Source organism: Dromiciops gliroides, chromosome 2 (genome assembly GCF_019393635.1).
Source record: "Dromiciops gliroides isolate mDroGli1 chromosome 2, mDroGli1.pri, whole genome shotgun sequence".
NCBI lineage: Eukaryota > Metazoa > Chordata > Mammalia > Microbiotheria > Microbiotheriidae > Dromiciops > Dromiciops gliroides.
The window spans coordinates 200,249,467-200,273,862 of NC_057862.1; the positions used below are offsets into that span (position 1 = coordinate 200,249,467).

The 24,396-nt window shown below is 38.0% G+C and overlaps 1 protein-coding gene across 1 annotated transcript in view; it reads right to left on the bottom strand.

The window, feature by feature from the left end:
- Positions 1–24,396, bottom strand: part of NUBPL (nucleotide binding protein like) — a 340,415-nt gene that overhangs the window by 54,502 nt on the left and 261,517 nt on the right. Inside the window, exon 9 of the mRNA XM_043980572.1 lies at positions 22,151–22,236. Within this exon, the coding sequence (XP_043836507.1) occupies positions 22,151–22,236 (86 nt within the window). The remainder of the gene's footprint in view (positions 1–22,150; positions 22,237–24,396) is intronic.

Sequence of the window (24,396 nt, forward strand, 5' to 3'; positions counted from 1 at the left end):
ACTGCACCATCTAGCTGCCCCCAAGGCCCAGTTTTGATACCATCTCTTCTGCAAATCCGTTTGTGATTCTTACAACTTAAAAGATTTTTTCTTCCTGTTTTTCTCAGTGATTGGTCAAGATTTCTCTTTCTATCACATTCCTACCTGTTTTTTATATGTCACAGTCTTCAATTAGACTGCAGACTTAGTCTCTGTGGGCTGCAGTTTTCTAATCTGCGGTACTGTCTAGTTTTACATTTATGATCCTTTTTTGTGGTTTTTTTTTTGATCCTAAGGGTAGTGACTATATCACTTTTTGTCTTTGCCAAGTACCTTGCAAAAAAAAATGCCTGGCATGTTGTAGATACTTTATAAATATTTGATGAATTGACTTAGATGTCTTGTGAGCAATAATCCAAAATTAAAGATGCACCTGAGGTAGCTGTGTTCCTTGAAAAAGCCACATACTCAAGAATCTGCATTTTTTTTTAAAACAAGAGTAAATGGAAGAATGAGGGATGAGATGAGTGAAAGAAAAAAGAAACAGAAAAGTCTGTTAGGAATTTTCCATCTTTTTAAGAGCAGTGACCTGACCAATGGAGTTTTCTTCACCATTCAGAACTATATTGGCCACTTTCCTACTTGAAACTGGCAGTGAATTTAGCATTTCCTTCCCACTCTATTCTTATAAACTCTTATGCAAAAAACAACTCCTTTCTACCACACCCTAAAATTGTTTAGATTATGTAGAAGATACTATTATAGGATGAATTCCAAGGATCAATTTTTTTAAGCACTGTGCACTTTATCTCAAAAACAATATTTGTGGAGAGTACTCACTAATGTTTATAGCATTAGTCACTTAGTACTAATGCCATTTGAAATTCATTCCAGGTCTCCCAAACTTCTAGTTCTGGATTTTCAAGTTTAAAAACTGCATAAAACACTTAAAGAGACAACATAAAATAAATGTGAGAGCTTCCAATTAATCCTGAATAAAACTACATTTAGAGTTTAAATATATTGTGCAACTGATCACTTAATTTCATCTACAATGAGTGCAGAGGGCAAAAAAAAAAAAAACCCAAAAAACCCAGAACACACTAAAAAGTCACCAAACCGCAATAATCTTTAACCAGGCTAGAGTGGGCTCATTCCCTTTCATCCTTTGGGATATTATCATTACTTCCTACAGGTGAACAGCTATTTGTGAGACTAATATACACTCTGGGATTTTCCAAATTATATACACTGAAATTTGAAGTTAGTGAAATTATTTAAGTGCATGGCACATCTTTAAATGAAATATTTCATATAATTGTTTGGGTGAAATCAGGATCTAATGAAAGTACCAGGAAAAACACTTCACATTGAAATAGAAGGGGTGGGGAGAAGTCCAGTTAAATACCCTCTCTTCCTTCATCTCCACATTTATCTGTCAATAGTCTAGCAACAAGCATTTATTAATTACTTTCTATGGTCTGGTCACTGTGCTAGGTGTTGACAATACAAAGGTCTATATAAATATGGGCTTATGTAGAAATGACCCCCAGGGACTCCTCTTCATCCTAATTGTTCCTGTTAGGGTTTTCACCCTCACTTCCTTCTCTCTGCTTCTCATTTTCCCCTGCCTTCAAATATGTCACCTTCTCATCGGTGTCTATCCAAGGAAGGATCTTTAGTGGACAAATAATTCATACGATCATAGATATACAGCTGAAGGTGACCTTCAAGGACATCAAGTCCAACCCTGCCTCCAGAACCAAAGTGTCCTAATTGCCAGTCTAATGCTCTTTTTACTTCAGAGGTAGGATTTGAGTGGCAAGGGGGAGGCAAGAAGAGTAAACATTAGAGCAAGACCAGAGGGCCACAGTTCCTATAGGTAGATTTCAGAGGGCTGTTAACTGGGGTGGGGGAAAATTTTCTACCCACTATAACCAATTGCCTTTGTAATCCTATGTATTTTATTCATTAAAAAACCACATTATTGTGAGGAGTCCATTGGCTAGACTAGACTAGACACTGACTAGACTGCCAAAGGGGCCTATGAGTTTAACATTAAGAACCTTTGGACTACAGAACCATTTCCTTCCCTCCTGAGTAGCACTATTACTCCCCTAGCCCAATTATGGTTGTAGCATTACCTGCTTAGCTCATTCTCTTTTGCACCATTGGATGCCCATTCCTGTTTTGGTGAACCAAGAGGTTCAGTAAATCTAGGTGTCTCTCTGAAATGTAGAAGAATCCCACCACAATCTTTTAGCATCCTCAACCCACCATTGCTGTGTGAACCTAAATCTTTCTTAAAGAATCTAAAGGGAAAAATGAAATGGGAAAGAGGATAGCATCAAGAGGATTTTTTTTTTACTTGCTTCCTATTGCTTTTAGCAATAAAAGCCCTTAGAAAAACCTTTTAAAAGGCTGTGTGTTTACTTCAGGGATAGCAAAAAGAGGAGCAAAGGTGCAAGGTTTTCTTTAATTCCACAGTTCCTCCAAGACAGGAGAGAAATCCTGGTTAGAATCATTGAAGTAAGCAGGCCACTTGCCTTAAGGCCTGAGATGAAAATAATGAGAAATAGGGATGATGAGATCATAGATTTGGAATGAGAAGAGACTTTAGAAGTCATTTAATCTGAACCCCTAATTTTTTAATGAGGAAATTGAGGCCCAGAGATAACTGGTGCCTTGCTCAAGATGATAGAAATACTACCTCTCTTCTCAGGGGATGGCAGGGCCAGGACATGAACCCAAGTTCTCTATCTCAAATCCAGGACTCTATACCATGAACCAATGTGGACAAAGTCAGTAAGAATAATAGCTGCAGGGGCAGCTAGGTGGTGCAGTGGATAGAGCACCAGTCCTGGAGTAGGAGGATCTGAGTTTCAAATCCAGCCTCAGGCACTTACTGTTGTGTGGTCCTTGGCAATGTCACATAACCCTGATTGCCAATAATAATAACAATAATAATAATAAATAATAATATAAATTAAAAATACCTGCCTCTGAAACTCTACAACTCTTATCTTCATTTTCACATGCTAGAGCCAATCTCCATTCATTCATTCATTCATTCATTCATTCATCAGAATATATTAAGCATCTGTGATAGATGCTGGATACACAAAAACAGAAATGAAGTGGTCTTCTCCATTCTTTCAGGGGGGGGAGAAAACAATATGAATACAGATAAATAAAAAGTAATTTCAGGAAGCAGATGAGCACTGGCAACAGCAGATAGTGATCAGGGTCTGCATCCTATAGGAAGTGGTGTTAAAGGGGGAAGGAAATTACTGTGGGAATTCTAGAGGAAAAGGTGAGAAAGTTGTACTTTCTAGGTATGAAGGGGGGGGGGGTCTGTAAAGGCTTAGAGCCTCTAGATGGAATGTTAAATACAAGGAATAGTAAGCAGGCTAGTTTGACTGAGACATAGAATGTGCAAAGGAAGTTAATGTTCAGTAAGTCTGGAATTTAGGCTGAAGCTAGATATGTAAAGGGCTTCAAATGTCAACTGAGGAAATTGAACATTATCCTACCAGGCAACTGGAAGACACTGTAGCTTCTTTTAAAAAATGTTTATATATATGTATACACACATATATAATCATGTTATACATATTTCCATATTAGTCATGTTGTAAAAGAGGAATCAGAACAACAACAAAAAAACACAAGAAAGAAAAAACAACAACAAAGAAAGTGAAAATAGTATACTTTGAACTGCATTCAGACTCCACAGTTCTTTTTCTGGGTGAAGAGAGCATTTTCCATCATAAGTCTTTTGGAATTGTCTTGGATTATTGTATTGCTGATAAGAGCTAAGTCTTTCACAGTTGATCATCAGACAATGTTGCTGTTACTGTGTACAATGTTTTCCTGGTTCTGCTCACTTCACTTAGCATCAGTTCATGTAAGTCTTTCCAGGTTTCTCTGAAATATGCCTGTGCATCATTTCTTATACGATAATAGTATGCCATCACATTCATATACAACAACTTGTTCAGCCATTCCCCAATTGATGGGCATCCCCTCAATTTCCAATTTTTTGCCACCACAAAAACAGCAGCTATAAATATTTTTGTACTTATGGGTCCTTTTCCCTTTTTTATGATCTCTTTGGGATGCAGACCTAGTAGTGGTATTGCTGCGTCAAAGGATGTGCACAGTTTTATAGCCCTTTGGGCATAGTTCCAAATTGTTCTCCAGAATGGTTGGATCAGTAACACTGAAGCTTCCTGAGCTAGGGAGTGACATGGTACAGATTGTGCATTAGGAAAATCACTTTGGTGGCTGCATGGAGAATGGCCGGGAGAGGAGAGAGACATGAGGGAATGGCTTGGAGATAGAAAACCAAAGCTAAGTGAACTATATTACTGACTTTTGGAACAGAACTATACTTCGAATACATTAGGAGTTTAAAAGGCTTTAAAAGAATGATCTGGTAATCACCACGCATTGCACTATATATATATGGGGAAATGTACCCCGACTTTAATATAACTGATATTCATTCATTCGTCTCCTCATTCAACTAACAGAAATTAATTAAATGCCTCCTGTGTGCAAGTCATTATGCCAGTACCAATATGGATACAAAGATATATAACAGAGACTTTTCTCTCATGGAGCTGGAACGCTAATGGACAAAAAGACAGAAATATTTGTACATATATATGCTACAAAATAATTGCAGACTTTAGATCTAAGCAAAGTGCTATGAACACTTGGAGAGATCATTTTGACCCTAGAGGCGGGGTAAAGATAGGGTGAGACTTTGTGGACTAAGTCCCAAGGAAGCATATGAGTTAGGTCTTTTTTAAAAAATTTAAATAATTTTTATTGCTCTTTTCTTTTTCTTACACCATAATAGTTATCCTAAGTTTCCCTCCCCATTCCCATCCCAGAGAGCCATCCCATTTAACAAATGGTATTTTTAGAGTGGGGGAAAAAAATCAGTATACTGGGTAATACATTGAAAAAAGTCTAAAAGATGTGTTATATATAATACTTTTGAACCTCCCACATAAACAAAGGGTTGGGGGGTGTTTTCTCATATCTAGCCATTTAAGTTCTGATTAATCTTTATAATTTTGTTACATTTACTTTTGATCTTTTGTTTTATAGTTATTCTTTCCATTTATGTTGTTATAGTTGCTGTGTATATCATTTTCTTGACTCTACTTACTTCACTCTGCATCATTTCATCTAGCGCTTTCTCTATATTTAACACACACCACTTCTTGCAGCAGAATAATATTCCATTACATTCATGTGCTATAATTTATTTAGTCACTCCCCAGGCAAGGCACCTCTGCTTTGTTTCTAATTCTCTGCTATCTCAAAAAGTGCTTTTATAAGTATTTGGGCATTAATGGAGATTTTCTTCTTATCTATGGCTTCCTTGGGGCATAAAACCAGTAATGGAATCTCTGGTACAAAAAGCAGGGGCATTTTAGTCATTTATTTGCATAATTACATATTGCTTTTCAAAATGGTTGTACCATTGCACAGCTCCACCGATAATGTATTATTGTGTCTGTGATTCCACAACCCCTCCAACATTGACTATTGACATTTTTGGTCATTTCGGGGGGCCAATTTATATGGAGGTGATACCTCAAGGTTGTTTTGATTTGCATTTCTAGAGAATATTCTTTCATGTGGTTGTGAATTCTTCCCCCCCCCTATTTTTGGGGGGTGAGGCAATTGGGGTTAAGTGACTTGCCCAGGGTCAGACAGCTAGTGTCAAGTGTCTGAGGCCGAATTTGAACTCAGGCCCTCCTGAATTCAGGGCTGGTGCTCTATCCACTGCATCACCTAGCTGCCCTGTGAATTCTTCTTTTGAGAACTGTTTGTTCATAGCCTTTCATAATTTATCTACTAGGGAATGGTTATTAGTCTTGTATATATTTATTGTTTATAAACTTGGAATACCAAAATCCTTATCAGAGAAATCTGATGCCAAGATTTTTTGTTTTCTTCCTAGGATCTTTGGTAATTTCTGTCCTGTTGTTTCTTCCTGATTGTTCCTATATTCACTTCCTGACTTTGTCCCCTCTGATGGTGGTTTACTCGGGTGCTAAATCTCAAAGCATCTCAGCCTCCTCCCATGCTTGGCATTTCACAGAGCACACCAGCCTTGATCTCTGCTCCAAGTGACTTCAGCTGAATGTTGTGCTCTTTCCTTCAGGCTTAGTGGAGTGTATTTCAACACCCCCAAACACCCCTCTCCCTGACACGGTATCCTGTCCTAGTGTCCTTGCCCTGCTCCCTCTGTTTTTCAGTTCTCTGGCCCAATATCAGCAGTTTAGAGCTATGAGGTTTAGAGCTATCTCACCACTAGCAGGCTTTTATTCCCAAAGGCCTACTGCCTGCCTTGCCGGCTGTCACTACTCAAAAAAGACTTCCACAGCCTTGGAGCCAGGGTCTCGACAGTACAGAAAAGAGGCAGGGACCAGAGTGCAGAGCAGAGTTTTATTGCAAGACCTGACCACTGTTTTGGGTCCTTGTGTGCAGCCTCACTGCTGGTAGCATGGTTGGTAGAGTGAGCTTACCAGGGTCAGTGAGATCAATTCGTGTGTGGTTTTTTGTTGTTATTCTTCACCTTCTTTTGGATTCTGGGTGTATGGCTGAAGTAGTTCTATCTTTAGCATATAGTTTCTATTTTGGAGACATCTGAGAGATCATGGGTGTCAGAGAAAATATCTAGTGCTCCATCTTTCTGCTCATTTGACCTGGAAGCCTGAGATGGGTCTTCAAGGAAGAAGGGTAAGTCTTCAATAAATAGAGATGAGGTGGAGGAAGAAAGAGAAATCCATTCCAGACATGGCTGGGGATTGGGGGGTGGATGACATGAGAGAAGACCTTGAGGTAGGCAGAATGAGAATAAGGAATAGCACATAGTTCAGTTTGGCTGGAATATCTAGTACACAAAAAGGAACAGTAGGAGATAACACTGGGCAGTGAGGTTGAAGTTAGATTGTGTGGGGGGGTTCTGAATGCTAGGTTCCAGTCCTCAAGATCAGGAATCTATCTTTACTAGTCAAACAATAGGAAGTCATTAAAAACTTTTGAGTGATGGAGTGACAGGATAGCACAAAATGTATGAACAATTACTTAGGGACTGTGTGATGGGTAGATTAGAGAGGGATTTAAACTAAAGACAGGAAGATCAATTAGGTTATTGCAATAGTTCAGGGGAGAAGAGATGAAGGCCTGGATTAAGGTGGTTGCAGAGAGATCTGAGAGGCCAGAGCTATTTTAGAGATAGAACCAATAGGACCTGCCAACTGATTAGAATGAAAGGAGAAAGAAGAGAGGGGAAGGGAGGAGTCATGATGACTAAAACCACCTCCTTTCCCCCACTTCCGTTATTTTCTGTCAATGGAAAGCGTTCCCCTAATCAACCCTAGCTCAGACTTCAGAGTAATCTTTCATCTGGGCCTCATTTGCCTTTCTCATCAGTCACCAAGTCTTCTCCTCTGCATAAGACCTCCCTCTTCTACATTCCTTGCTATAGTCACCCCACCCTAGTATGTGACATGTCAAACTATGTGTTGTTACAAAGGGTTTTTAAGTCATTTTAAAAAAATTACCTCTTCACAAGAGGCCTTTGCTGGGAGGGGTGTGTGTGTGTGTGTGTGTGTGTGTGTGTGTGTGTGTGTGTGTGTGTGTGTGTGTGTGTGTGTGTGAGTGAGTGATACCATCGTTCCTATTTTATCAGTGAGAAATCTTAAGTTTAGAGGTCTTAAATCACCTGCATGGGGACACAAAAGTTACTGAGCAACAAAGCCTCACCTAGCACAGGTCCCCTGATTCTGTCGGATGCTTTTTCCATTATACTGGGCTGTCTCTTTACACATTTTGAAGGTGGATTTTATTTTTTTTGTAAATAGCCAAACATCATCTGGAATGAAGACGCTTGGCAAAGGGGAAATAAGAATGGATTTGGACCCAGAAAGACCTGGGTTTGAGCCTGACTTCAGACTTTGGTCAAGTCACTTAACCACACTTAACAGGGCCTCAGTTTTCCTCATCTATAAAATGGGGAAGATGTAAGCCGCTTGCTCTCAAGATTGTCTTGAAGATGGTGTTTCACAAACCTCATGTCAGCTATTATAAGAAATCCAAGTATTAAACACATGGCATCACTAAAAATATTTTTCATGGCTTATATGTTAAAAGAACCTGCTAAGAGGATCTCAAACAGATTTTCAGAAGGAAAAAAGAAGTGTACAAAGCAATAAAGGCTTAGCAAGAAACCAGAAAGAAAAAGAAGGAATTGCTTCTTGTAAACTGTGATGTTTTGATCACTCTTAAGGCTGAGGTATCCTTGCCAGGGTTCAGGGTAAAGAAATTACAATTATTTCCCACCTTCAAAACTAGCCATCCTCCTTTTGAACCTCTGGGAACCAGCCCCCAACCTCACCTGCCTCTTCTGGTCCTGCAGACCACCCACCTCCCATTTCCTCTCTCTAGTCCCAGGCTGGATTCCACCTCTGAGTTCCACTATACATAATGACTCCCTTGTCATGGCTACAGCTTGGGATACCAACAGACTAGCTGGTTTATGGGGAAGGGAAGAAGGACAGCAAGTGGAAAGTGACCCTCTGCTGTGTACTTGAGTTAAAGCCACCCAAACTGTTATTCTGCCTCACCTCAAACCATGTGCACAAATGTATTTGCAGTATTGCCCTCTCACTATCTATCTGCTGCACCTCAAAAGTGTAGCAAATGTCAGCAGGTTTTAATACAATGTGGCATTTTGTCATGGTGGCAACAATAAAGCTTGCCCTTTTGGGGATACTTTATTAGGATTTATACTTTAGAAGTGAGTTACTTTTTTTTTTTTGGTGAGGCAATTGGGGTTAAGTGACTTGCCCAGGGTCACACAGCTAGTAAGTGTCAAGGGTCTGAGGCCGAATTTGAACCCAGGTCCTTCTGAATCCAGGGCTGGTGCTTTATCCACTGCGCCACCTAGCTGCCCCAGAAGTGAGTTACTTTTAATGATAAGAGATCTTCAAGATCAAAGATGAACATTACTGTCTTCAAGTACAGGAAGCAACCTCATAAAGAAGATTTTGAACAGATGTTCTCCATCTCCATGAAGGAAAGGGCAGAAATAGGCTTAAATGGAGATTTAGACAGACATAATGAAGAACTTCCTAGACTTGAAGACTGTTACAGAGGCAGAAGCCAAGAACAAATGATGGAATGTTTGTTCCTTATGAGATCTGGCAACATGATAAACCTGTGTGAGGGGCAGTGCGGTCTAGTGGGGAGAGCATGTGTCTCAGGGTAAGATGGCCTGCATTTAAACTGCTAGTTCTGCTATTTGTTCAACCTCTTTGGGTTTCATTTGTAATGAAAAGGTCAGACTGATCTCTGATAGCCCTTCCCATTCTGAATCTTAAGAAAGGTGTAGGCAAAATTTACTCATTTTGGAGGAAAAGGGATAGGCCAGCAGTTCTCAAACGTGTTGGTCTCAAAAGGGACTGGAGCCAAGTTCAAATATGACCTCAGACACTTCTTAGCTTTGTGACCCCAGACAAATGACTTAACCTCTACCTGCCTCAGTTTCCTCAATTATAAAATGAAGATAATAATAGCATCTACCTCTTAGGGGCCTTATGAGAATCAAATGAGAAAATAATTGTAAATTGCTCGGCACAGTGCCAGACACATAGTAAGACACTATATAAATGCTTACTCTCTTCTCTTTATACTCTTACAAAGTAACGGGGGGGGGGGGCAGCTAGGTGGCGCAGTGGATAAAGCACCAGCCCCGGATTCAGGAGGACCTGAGTTCAAATTCAGTCTGAGACACTTGACACTTACTAGCTGTGTGACCCTAGGCAAGTCACAACCCCCATTGTCCGCAAAAAAACAAACCAAACCAAAACTAAAAAAACCAACCAAAAAAACAACAACAAAGTAATGAGGGACCAAAGCACCCCCTGCTCCAACCACAAGAGCTTTTCTTTATGTGGGTTACATCTTTTAAAGAGGCAACTAGGTAGCACAATGGATAGAATGATAGAACACTGGACCTGGAGTCAGAAAGACCTGAATTCAAATTCTGCCTTATTTACTAGCTATGTAACCCTGTGAAAGACATAACCTAAGCCTCAGTTTCCTCACCTTTAAAATGAAGGTAATAATCACACCTACCTTCCAGAGTTATTGTGAGTAACAAATTATATATCTGTAAAACACCTCGCAAACCTTAAAGCATTCTATCAATGGTAGTCATTATTATTAAAGGCTAGCCATTTTGTCTGTTGATATTTACATTAGAAATGTAAATATCATAGTATTTACCATTATGAAAAAGTTTTGTCTTCATGGACACCCTTGAAAGGATCGTGCTTTGAGAACTTCTGGGTTAGCCTAAATGACTTCTGAAGGTCCCTATGTTATAATTTTATGATCTCATGAGAAAAATTTGCTTTCAGTAAACAATGGAACAATTCCAAATCTCTAGGAACCTTTTATTTAAACACGAATATATTTCATCACTTATTGAGACAATTTTTAAAAAAAATCTAAGCACTTAGGTCTATAAGTTGGGATCCCATAAGTTAGTCATTTATGTGTTTCAGTATACTATCCTAAATGGTCTGGTAACCTGAAAGAATTAATAAAATGCCCAGAGGTGTCTAATTTGCTACAGAAGCATAATTCATGCATTGGGAGAATCTCACGCCTTTATTGTTAAGGAAAATCTTAGTGAACAGGAGGCAAGCTATAAAAAATATAGGAAGAGGGCTAGTTCTCTGAACATACTCCTGTGATCTCATCATCATCATAATAGCAGCTAGTATCTATAAATCCCTTCAAGGTTTACAAAGTGCTTAACATCCTTCATATCCTTTGATCCTCACAAACAACTCTGCAAAGTAGGTGCTTTTATTTTTACAGATGCCCCATTTTACACGTAAGGAAACCAAAACTGAACAAAACTAAACAAATTTCCTGATGTCATACAACCAGTATTCAAAGTGGATCTGAACCTAGATCTTTCTCATTGCCCAGTCTAGCACTGCCTCCACCATGCCACCTGACTCTCATCAGTCTCATCAATGTGAGTATGTTGTTGAGTCATTTCAGGTGTGTCAGACTCTTTGTGACCCCTTTTTGAGGTTCTCTTGGCAAGGCTACTTGGAGTGGTTTGCCATTTCCTTATCCAGCCCATTTTACAGATAAGGAACAGAGACAAACAGTGAAGTGACTTGCCCAGGTTCACACAGCTAGAAAGTACCCGGGGTCAGATTTAAGCTCATGAAGATGAGTCTTCCTGATCCCAAGGCCAGAGCTCTATTCACTTAGCCACCTAGCTGCCCCATCAATTTGCCTACACAATACCTCCATGCCTCCTCATTCTGTAACAATGTAGTGATTCGTGTACTTCTTCAGATCCTCCAAAGACACCCAATAAGCAAAAGGCTTGCCTCTAGGTCTTTTAAAATTTTGTTGAATGAATGAAAAAAATACTTGTTGCATTGAGATGATCTAATCACCATCTATGGCTCAGAGAGGAGAGAGAACCATTAATTAGATTCATACTTAAGTACTAGAAGGTTCCTCAAGATCATTCAACATAGAGCACTAGACTTGGAGTGAGAAGATCAGGGTTCAAATTCAGTTCTGCTACTTATTAGCTTTGGTTCTCATTTAACTTTTAATCCTAAATTCCTTTTTAAAAATGGAGATAATAATCCATGATCTACCTTATCTGTGTGAAGATTAAGTGATATCACAGGTCTTACAGTTCAAGAGGTATTATATTTCAGTGACTGGTAGGGAGGTGGCATGGCAACAACACCCCTACTGGCATAAGCCATGGAAACACTGAGGAACCAAAATAGTCCTTCAAATAAACCCCTTCACAATTATGCTTCAGGTCTGCCCTGTGGAGATGTATATAATAAAAGGAAATAAGAATAAGACAAATAATGAATCTAACACACACAGTACTTTAAAGCTGAAAAATCAAGGATGATGTACTCTACAGAATGTTTATCCATCAACTATTAGTAAGTAGACTGATCAAAGATTTGTTAGGGATTAAACCTTTCAGACAAGGGATGAAAAATTCAGCAGCTCTTTTCTTCTCCTGCTTCAATCATTTGCCCAAATGAAGCTGCTCTGTCCTAAGCATCCAGCAATCATTTAAATTAAAGTTATATTATACTTGTAGATACCACTAAACTCTGCACATAGCAATGAATCCCAATGACATCACTGTTTCCATAGTAACTAATGCACTTTAGAAAGGGAAAAGAAAAGAGCAAGACTTTAAAATGTGGGAAAATCTTACAAATTAGGTAGCATAAACAAATCATAACAACTTTGTTTTGCATTTACAGAGGACTGTCTAATTTCAAACTACTTAACCATTAGTTAGACTCATAGAATCTTAGAGGTTAGGAGGTTCCTTAAGATAATTTAACATATAGCATTAGAACTGGGAGTGAGAAGAGCAGGGTTCAAATCCAGTTCTGCTACTTACTAGCTTTGGCTGTCATTTAACTTTTAACCCTTAGTTCTTCTTTAAAACAGAGGTAATAATCCCTGACCTATCTTACCTGTTGAGAAGATCAAGTGATATCATAGATCTTAGAATTCAAAGGATAGAGGGGAGTTTAGGTACAATATAGTTCTACTACCTCATTTTAGAGGTTAGGAAACTGAGTCTCAAAAGATTAAGTGACTTATCCAAAAATCAAGTAAGCCACAGAGATATGATTGAAACCCAATGGAAAGATTAGACTACTGGATTTAAAAATAAAGAGTTAGAATGACAGCTCTGCTACTCAAGTCACCTTGGCAAAATCACATCTAACGTTTAACTAAATAGTTCCTATGACATGGAACCTCATAAAAAGAGCACATCCCAATTTTGGATGGAATTTCTTAGAACACTGTTCTTTGTTTTGAGCCTACATATGTATATATGTATATACAAATGGTCCTAGTTCTTCTGTCTAGAACTATATGTCATGTAAATTGTTAAGAGTACTCAGGTAAAATTAATTTTGTTACTTTTCACCATGACATTCAAGATCCTTCATAATATGGCTTTAAGGCAGCAGGGTACAGGAGAAACAGGCTAACTCTTGAGTCAGACAACCGAGGTTTGAATTTGTGCTCTGACATTTACTATCTTTCTAACTTTAGCAAGTCACTTAACCTCTGTGGGCCTCAGTTCTCTTATCTGGAAACTTAAGGAGTTGAACTTGATGGTCTCTCGGGTTCCTTCTAGCTTGAGAGAGAAGGAATCTAGATCATATGATTATACTTTTTCACTTGCTTGCTTCAGTCAGACTGGACTATTCTATATTCCATAAACATTCCCTAAGATTTCCTAACTGAGTGGCTTTCTTGGTTTCATATAGTTTTTGATCCCAGAATACTTTTCACCTCCATTTCTTTTTTATTTAATAAAATATTTCCCAATTATATGTAAAAAAATTTTAATATTCATTTTTTTAAAATTTTGAGTTCCAAATTTTCTCCCTTTTGCCCTTCCCCTGTCCATTGAGAGGCAAGCAATATATTATTGTACATGTTAAAGTCATACAAAACATATTTTCATATTAGTCATGCTGCAGAAGAAAACACAAAAAAACACAGGAAGAAATAAGGGAAGTTTAAAAAGTATGCTTCAATCTGCACTCAGTGTCCATCAGTTTTCTCAGTGAGGGTGGAGAGCATTTTTCATCATGGGTCCTTTGGAACTGTCTTGGATCATTGTCTTTATCAGAGTAGCTAGGTCTTTCACAATAAACATCCTTACAATATTGCTATTACTGTGTACAATATTCTGGTTCTGTCTTACTTTACTCTGCATGAGTTCATATAAGTCTTCTCTTTCCCCAATTACATGTGAAAACAATTCTAACATTTGTGTTGTTATTGTTTTTTTAATTTTTGAGTTCCTATGCCCAAGGGGCAACCAAACTCTGCATACCCTTGATCCAGTGATACTTTACAGCATCTCTTTTCATGGTGGTAAAATATTGGAAACTGAGGAGATGCCCATCAATTAGGGAATGGCTGAGAAAGTTTATGGTATATGAATGTAATGGAATACTATTATGCTATAAGAATGGTAAGCAGGCAGAATTTCAGAAAAACCTGGAAAGACTTGTACAAACTGATACAAAGTGAAATGAGCAGAGCTAAGAAAATATTGTACCAGTAAACAGCAACATTGTGTGATGATTAACTATGATAGACTTAGTTCCTCTCACCAAACACAATGATCCAAGACAATTACAAAGGACTCATGAAGGAAAATGCTATCCATATCCAGAGAAAGAACTGAAGGATTCTGAATGCAGATTGAAGCATCCTTTTTTCACTTTATTTTTTTCCATGATTTTTTCCTTTTGGTCTATTTCTTCTTTCACAACTGTGACTGATATGGAAATATGTTCTACAAACTGAACATATATAAGCTATATCAAATTGCCTGCCATTTTAGGAAAAGGGGAAGGGATAGAGGGAGAGAGAAAAATTTAGAACTAAAAATCTTCTAAAAATGAACGGTAAAATTGTCTTTACATATACTTGGGAAAAAATAAAATACTATTAAATTTTTTGAGTTCCAAATTTCCTTCCCTCTCTCCTTCCCCTCCCTCTCACGGAGGAAGGCAAGCAATTGATATAGGTAGACATGTGCAGTCAGTGAAAAACAGTTTCCACATTAGTTCTTCTGTAAAAGAAAACACAGACAAAAAACTACAAGAAAAATTAGAAAATAAAGAAAAGTATGCTTCATTTGCAATTCTTTAGAGATGGATAGGCATTTTTCATCATAAGTCCTTCAGAATTGTCTTGGATCATTGTACTGCTGAGAACAACTAAGTCATACAGAGTTGATCATCATATAATATTGCTGCTAAGACATACAATGTTCTCCTGTGTTCTGCTCATTTCACTTGCATCAGTTCATGTAAGTTTTCCAGGTTTTTCAAGAGAGCACCTTGTTCATCATTTCTATATAGTACAACAGGATTCTATCAACAACCATATACCACAAGTTGTTCAGCCATTCCCAAACTGATGGACATTCCCCTCAATTTTCAATTCGTTACACACAACAAATAGAGCTGCTATAAATATTTTTGTACATATAAGTCTTTTCCTTTTTGTTTTTTATCTCTTTGGGATACAGACCTAGTAGTGGTATTGCTTGGTCAAGGGGTATGCATGGTTTTATAGCCCTTTGGGCACAATTCCAAATTGCTCTACAGAATAGCTGAACCAGTATATATAAAAGTTTCATTTTCAAAATTTTCAATTTTATAAGAATGAGTCATTCTCTAATTGATAATCAAAGGCTAAACATGCGCAGTTTTCAGAGGAAGAAATCCAATAGCTATATCAAAAGTGATATCAAAAATACTACAAATCACTAATAATTAGAGAAATAAAAATTAAGACATCTCTGAAGTTTCACCTTATACTCATCAGGTTAACAAAGTTGACCAAGAAAATCAAAATGATATGTGTAAGAGGAGCTACAGGAAAACAAATATATTAAAGTATTGTTGATGGAGATGTGAAACTGTTGATCTAGCCATTGTGGAAAGCAATTGGAACTATATCCTAAAAAACCCATTATTAAACTATAAATACTCATTGACCCTACTAGTTCTATACTTAAAAGAGATCAAAGGAAAGGACCCCATATATCCAAAAATCACTATAGTGGCAATGTTTGTGGTGGCAAAGAACTCAGAATCAGAAGAGGTACCAATAAATTGAGGAATACCTAAATAAGTTATGGTATATTATTAATATAAATGGGATACTACTGTGCTAGAAGAAATGATGAAAGGGGATGTTTCAGAAAAACCTAAGAAAGCTGGTGCGGAGTGAAGTGGAAAAAATCAACAATGCGTTGAGGGCTTTGCTCTATATTGCGTTGCTAATCTTTTGTCAGCTATAATCATTAGGAGAAGAAATAATTGTGTGATTTATAGTAAGAGCATAGTTATAGGTTAAAAAAAACACCAAATAACACAATCTGTGTGTAACCAAACTATGAAATCATCCCAGGGAAATTTCTAGGTTAACCGTAGAAGTGTAACTAAATCATTATAAAGTGGGTATCTTAAGCATGTGACTATAATAATCCACACCTATGTATTAATCTTTATATTAAAATGACAAAGTGAGAAAGTCCTGTAAAGGGCTGATTGATACATCATGGGACGTGCAAAGTTAGGATGGCACGGAGTTAGGACACAGTGACCTGTATAATGCAATCTTGTATGAATTAGCTTCTAGACATTGTTGCACCATACTTGAATGAAGAGGCCTATAAATATCTGTGAATTCTGTATCTCAGGTCTCAGACCATACTGGATGGACTGTAGACCCCATTTTTGTTTCTCTTAATAAAGGTTGGGGTTTTTTTGCCCAGAGACTCCCTAATTAATTTTTTTACAGAACAGAACCCAGAGGACAATTTGCATAATAACAGTAATAATGTAAAGACAAACAACTTTAAAAGACTTAGGAACTCTGAGCAACACTATAACCAACCATAATCTTCCAGAAGATTTAAGATGAAATGTGCTACCCACCTCCTGATAAAGAGGTGACAGACTCAAAATACAGACTGAAGCATTCACACACACACACACACACACACACACACACACACACATATATATACACACACACACATACATACACACATACACATACATACACACATACATGTATATGTATATACTGGACTTGGCCAATGCAAGAGTTTGTTTTCAACTGACTATTTGTGTTTAACACCAGGTTTTTTGTTTTTCTTTCTTTCTCAAGTGGTATTGGAAGAAGTGTAAATCTAAAAATAATAATTTTTTAAAAAAGAAGTGAAAGGAAGCATAGAAGTCATCTGGTATAATCTATTTTTATGGATGAGGAAACTGAGGCCCAGAGAGATTAAATAACTGACCAAGGTCACACGAGTAATAACAAGTGGCAGATCTATATCTCTATCTCCCAAGTTTTCTGATTATAAATCTTGCATTCTTCCCCCTGCACTATGATGCTTTCTAGAGTTGATGCTCAGTGTCTGTTGGATGAATTATCTCATTCTATGCTGTATTATATTTATCCAGATTTATGCTTTGCATTTTCCCAAATGGATCATAAGCTCCTAGAGGGTAGGGACTACGTCTCATTCATCTTTGTATCTCCCACAATGCCTAAAACATTGTCAGTGCTTGAAAACTATTTGTTACACTTTCTCTGTTGTGGTAAGTATGCTAACAAGTCTCTGTAAATACTGACTGAATTGAACTGGCACTAAGGCTTATAGATTAGTATTCATGACACCTTAGAACAAACAGAAAAGTCCTGGATAAATTGCAACCAACAGTTTCAGAAAGACCTGAGAAGATATGCAATGGTGTGATAGGAAAGTATATTTCTTATATATGCAGAGAACTTAATCTACAGTAAGCTTGATATTAGGGAATTGGGATGAATTACAGGCCAGATTCCTCTTTACTATAAACCAATACAAAGGATCCTGCCTTACTGGGTAACAAGAAATCTTCAAGTGCCAGCTGCTGACCAACTGCCACCCACACGGCAGGCAAGCCAGCCCAGCTGAAGGACGATGGTACCATAGAGAGAAACAGGAGGCGGCTGGTACCAGGCATCTATCTTCTCCTTTACTGGGCAGGTGCTCTACCAGGCTCCTTTCTCAGAAGCCACAGCAACTAAAGGCCTGGAGAAAAAAAAAAGTTCTTGCCACCAAAGTCCTTGGCACTATTAAATGTTTTGACATCAAACATTGATATGGTTTTTATCAATAGGAATGACATTAAAGAAGATGCATCACCATCTACCTTCCTGTAGTACTCTAAGGATGACAGGGCCTTTCCATCTGACTCGTAACTGAAACCTCCTATATGTACTGTCACCTCCATTAGTATATAAACTTCTTATTGGCAGGGATTTGCTCAATTTTTGTACTCCCCCAGTGCTCAGTACAGTGCTTCACACACAGGAAGCACTTTAAATCTCCACTCACTCATTCATTCATTAGTTGGAATAAGGATTGGTTGAATCCAGAACATTCCTCAACATCTGTGCAATTGTTTTCTCTTTCTTTCTCCTCATATCCTATCCCTTCTCTCAACCTACCTGTCCTTTTTTTTTTTTTTTGCCCCTAGGACTTTACCAAATTGTTGATAATGAATTGCTTCCTGGGTGTAGTTAATCATATCTACCCACTCAGGATGCCAGGAAAAAGAACTGCCAGGGGCACTGAATCCATAATATCAAGGCACTGAAATACCTGATTCCCTCCCAACTGTCTCTAGTTTAAGGTGGCTTTCCAGAAAGGAAATCAACTGCAGAAACCAGAGATGATAAAAAAGATGGAGAGACTCAGAATACAACAGTTAATAAATTTACAAACTCAGTCTTTCCCTCTTATAAAAGAACAGCAACAAAACACTTTACAGCAATCCTTGCCTTTCTCACATTTTGCCCCCATAGAATCCTTCAAAACCCTACATCTCAATTAAGCCAATTTTACATTCTAAGCCCCTCCCTACAGATAATTTCAAAGATTTATTACAAGTCAAATGGGATATAGAATGGCTTCCTAAATATTTTGCCCCTTAAGGATCATAAAATCCCCAGAAAAATATCAGTTTCCCCATTTGGGTGCTACACCTATGGGTGTTTTACAGTTCACATGTTGAAACGTCCTATTCACAGAAGGCCCAAGTTCTGAGAATCTAGTAGTTCAATGAACCCATTAGTGCCATTAGTTCTGATTTTAAATTAGCAGAATGAAGAAACTGCTGCTAAGTGAGCATGAGTTCAGCTAGCCATCTTTGCCTTTTTACCACGTTAGCAGTGTCTTTTTTCTCAAGAGTAAGGATATTTTTCTCTTTTGTCTTTTCTATCCTCAGCATCTAGCATGGCGCCTGGCTCTTATTATGCACTTAATAAATCTTTTTTGATTGACTGACTGATTTCAAGTGGTAGGAACTGGACAAATATTTGTTGAATTGAACTGCAGTTCAAAGTCCTGGAGACAAGGGGATTGTTTTTATTGTCTCCTACTGGCGACATTAGCTTAAGTAAGAGGTAAGATGCAGCCAGCACTACCACAAACCCTGTCATAAGATTTGACACTTAGGCTGAAAAGGCAGGCATTTTACTGATTTTACAACTTGCCCCATAGCTACACTTGCCAAAAAAGATAGGTTTTTACATAAAGGCTATAAATTGTACTTATCTTTGTCCATCAAATATAAACTGCTCCTAGTTCTGCCCTATGGGCTTGGTAAGCTGTTTCCTCTAAAGATGAATTATATAAGAGATCTGTGCTCAACATCTTTAGAAGTCTCTTAGCTTCACCTTGTGTACTGTTGAGTCATCCTAACATGTTGGGGAAGAGCCTGTACCCTGACCTTTGGTTTATGAGGGAGACTCACATAGGACGCATATTATTCTTTCCATGTGATCTAAGGACCAGGCAAAAAAGCGAAATGTTGGAGGGAATTTAGCCTAAGGGAGATAACCTGTAATGTACCAGGCACAATGTATTTTTTAGTGGATTTTCCAAAATGGAGAAAAATGTTTTATCCAACATGGAAAGGACTATCCTTGTCAAGGGCTCCTATTGTGGGGTTTGAGGTTTTCTTTTCTCTTCAACCACTGGAAAGAGAGCACGGGTCTCAGTTACTTTGGATTTTGGTGGCCTGAAAAGGTGACAGTTTTTTTTCTCCCCTTCCAACCTTTTGGGGAGAGCATTTCCATGCTTTCTGTTACCATGATTTTGAGGTGCTAATTCTCTCTACTATCTTAGAGGGGATGCTCACAGCCCTGTCAAGAGGTGGAATCCTAAGCAAACTGAGTTTTAGGAGCCTTCTTTTCTTTTTTTTTCTTTTTTTTTGGGTGGGGCAATGAGGGTTAAATGATTTGCCCAGGGTCCCACAGCTAGTAAGTTTCAACTGTTTGAGGCCAGATTTGAACTCAGGTCTTCCTGAATCCAGGGCTGGTGCTTTATCCACTGTGCCACCTAGCTTCCCCCCAGGAGCCTTTTTTTCACAAAGCATTTTGGTTTCCTTGTCAAATTCACATTTCTCTTCAAGTACACATGAAGCAGTGTTAGTCATTGGTTACCTCTGGGCACGGTAGTGAAACGTTAAAGTGCAATCAATACTACATTTGGTGTCAGAAAACTTGAGTGAGAATCCCTACTCTATCTTATTATCTCCTTCACTGTAACAATGCCGCAACTTCTCTGTGCTTTGGTTTCCTCATTGGTAAGATGGGGATAATATTTCTAATATTTGGTGGTCAAATGAAATATAGTATGTAAAGAGATTTGCAAAATGTAAAACCCTCTATGAATATGAACTATTGTTCCTAATCTGATTCTAACTTATGGAGTGGAGCAAAGTGCCTGCCATATAGTAAGCATTTAATAAGTACTTGTTGAATGACTGATTGGTGTATAGTAAGATAAAACTTTTTAGTAAATGTTTAAGCTATGGTTCCCCCTGGAGGCCAGGATGTCTATTTTAAACACAGGGGGAAGGAAGAGATATTATATTTGGCACCAGAGAGCCAAAATATCATGAGAAATGAAAGTGGGGATAGAGAGAAGGGTGAGGAAGAGCAAAAAATGACCCTGAACTATCTCAGCCGGAATAGAGGGATCACTGAGAGAGAGAGAGAGAGAGAGAGAGAGAGAGAGAGAGAGAGAGAGAGAGAGAAAGAGAGACAAAGACTTTAGTCCTGGCATACTTGACTCTGTAAAGGAGTACCAAATTATACAGAGTGAGTATATGTAAAAGGGTCAGATCTCTCACATATAAGTCAAGAAGTTAGTGTTTGGGGGGAACCAGTCTTAGCAGAATTCCAACAAAGACTAGAAGAGGGAAAATTGGATAGGTTTTGCATGGCATCTCTGATTTCTTTGTTATGTGTATAGATGTGAATTCTTCACTGAGAACAACCAGAACTCCTTCTATCAATCTTCCCCAAATTGTCTAAATTTCTGATTTATGACAATTCAGGACATATATAAAAACATACATGTGTGTATATGTATGTGTATATAGAAATATATAAATATGTGTATATATATCTAGATACATACACACATGTATTTGTAAATATATGTTATGTCTGAGAGGCTGAATGAATTTGAGATTCCGAGATCTAATATAAACTCAGACTAAATGTATTTCACTGAAATAACCAACCATTCTGTATTACAGATTTCTCATCTGTAATACTTAATTCCTTAGAACAAACAGGCGACATAAAAGTTCAAAACCAATATTAAACATATGTGCAGAATACAAGAGTTGTTTAGTTTATAGTTACTATAGGAGAGACCACAATATAATAGAGTGCAGGGGAGATGATGACTATAAAACATCTATGTCCTAAAATGTTCTAAAGAATAAAGGTGAGCACTCAGCTTCACAGATATTCCTCATCATAGTCATTTTGTCTATTTAATCAAGGGCAAGTCCTTTTTTCCTCACCTGCTTCATCATTAGCTATTTTGCTTTAGACCATTGATCTCCGTACTTGCTAATTTCATCTCCACATTCACAGTACTAAATTAAAACCAGGACGGTATTTTTCAACAAATGAAATCTAAATACTGAAATGAAGTTTTCTGCACATCATCATATCTCCAAGAATTTCATCACCCTGCAACATCAACTATAGAACTTACATTTCATCAGTGTATGAGTTGCCCTGATATTATTAGTATCCAGGAGCTGGTACCCCGGGAAGTCCATCCTTCCCTCTAACTGGAGAGAGTAAAAGCTGAGTTCCTCCCAAATTCTCCATTTAGGAAGGGCCAGCCGCCTCCTCATTTCCCATTTGACCATACTCCTCTGTACTTCATCATACGCTCGCACTGCGGACCTTCCCCTTCCCTTTTCAGCTTCTTTTTATGTGTTCTCTTCTCTCATTGGATGATTAGCCCCTTGAGGGCAGAGACTGTCTTTTGTGTTGTTTTGTATCCCCAGCACTTAAAACACTGCCTGACACATAGTAGGTGCTACTCATTACATTCAAGTTCTTCAAAAAAAAAACCATCCACTTCCACAATTGGATAGAATTTAGTTTGGGTAAGAATTAAATATTAATTCTTTGTAATGCTTACAGGAACATTGACTTTCCGAAACATCTCAGCTCCTTTGTGGGCATCCATCAGTGCGATGTCCTGTGGAGTGGAGACAATCACAGCTCCTGACCAAAAAAATACAAAAACAAAATGATGTTATCATTTAATTTATGTTGAGATGATTAATTCCTAAAGCATGTACTTATGTACTAAAGTGATCATTTCACATTAAAGTGATTTCATCTAAAAAGGATGAAAAAGGGAAAATGTATGCTTCTACAAATCAAGTTTTCCCTTCCAATTCTTGCACATAATTTGTTTCTGCCCTTTTGCAGTTATAGCACAATCTTAAATCCAGGCTAGATTATTATTTCTATCTTTTGCTCTTTGATCTCCCTACTTCTAACATCACTAGCCTAAATTTTTTTCCTATTTTTCTGGGAACTCACTTTTCTTTTTCCTTCATTGGATTTAACTGCATCATATCTACTCTTTAAAACTTTTCTATATTGAACTACTAGGCTCTGTATGTAATTTTGAACCCCACTAAGCAACCATTGGGCAGCTAGGTGACATAGTGGATAAAGTGCCAGGCCTAGAGAAGACTTGAGTTCAAATCCAGCCTCAGACACATCCTAGCTGTGTGACTCCGGACAAGTCATTTAACCCTGCTTGCTTCAGTTTCCTCATCTGTAAAATAAGCTGGAGAAGGAAATAGTAAACCACTCTGGTATTTTTGCCAAGAAAACCCAAAATGGGGTCACAAAATCAGACATAACTGAAATGACTGAACAGGCAAGTCAAGAGTCTTCCTTTATCTCTCCTTTAATTACCTGAAATCCCATCTTTCCACGAAGTTCCCCCCTCTGCCGCCATGTAACTAGAAGATGAGAATGTTCAGTTAGTTTTTTTTAATATAATCAGTATTACATCCCCTAAAATTGTACTGAATGACTACATATTCTAAGTATCTAACTTTATCACTTTATTCCTCATTTACCATTGTTTCCTTTTCGTTGTCCATTTATTTTGTTGTTTGTCCTGGTATAGCACACCATATCAGAATTTGGGAGACTTGGATTTAACAAGTTCTAAAACACAACAGCTTCTATGTGACTTTGGGCAAGTCACTTGAGCATTCCAGACTTCAGATTCTCCATCTTTAAGTGTGGGGGTTGGAATAAATGTCTACTAATGATCCTTCCAGATCGATGAATGCATGATCTCATCTTCAGTCCTTTTAAGTAATACTTAGAGTGCCCTTGCTCATAGGGCTGTTCCAGGAACACTGATTGAAATGTTCTTCAAGGAACTTCCTGCTTCCCTTTCTTTCACCCCCTCACCTAGCTGTACTCCACAATCCTCTGCCTAGTTATGCATCTATAGTTTCCCCATGAATACTACCCCTAAAATACAGTTTTGTGTCTATAAATGTAATGTCTATTTAAAGAAGGGAGAGGGAATAAGCATTTATGCAAGGCTTACCTACCATTGCCTGACTCTTTGCTAAACATTTGTTATAAATATGATCTCATCAGACCCTCACAACAACCCTACAAGGTAGGTGCTGTTATTATCTCCATTCTACAGTTGAGGAAACCAAAGCAAACAGTGGTTAAGTGATCTGCCCAAGATCACACAGCCAGTCAATGTCTAAGACTAAACTCATTTGAATTCATGTTTCCTGACTCTATGCCCAGAGCTCTAACTGTGTTGCTCCTTGTGTTATCTCTATTTCTACTGTCACTTATTTAGATCATGCGCTGGACCCCAGGGGAAGGAGCAATGTACTATGAGTTGGGTAAACTGAGTTCTGGTGCTTAACTGCTGTGCTAATTTGCAGTGTGATCTTGGATAAATCATTAGACTTTCTTGATCTCAGTCGTGACAGCCATAACTGGAATTCAATGCACTTAGAGACAGAAAATTTTATAGTCCAGCCTGCTTAAGTAGCAGGTTGGTTTCTTAGTGTCTTGCAGTTATGCTACAAAGTTTGATGTTGTCCTCTCAGCTTACCACTGCCCCTCCTCCGCTTCCTCAAACAATAACTGCTTTACTGTCTCGTTGCCATCTCTCCCCTGAGTAAATAGATCTTTGTACACAGCAGAACTGGGCTATGAAATTGTGGCTTGGTCTACTTTTCTCTTCCAACCTATGTTTTTCCCCCAGTATTATAATAATAAAAATAGCACATATTTATAGAGTGCTTTAAGGTTTACAAAGCACTTCCTATACCACAGCCCTGTGAAGTAACCAGTATAAGTATTATTACCTTTTTTTTACAT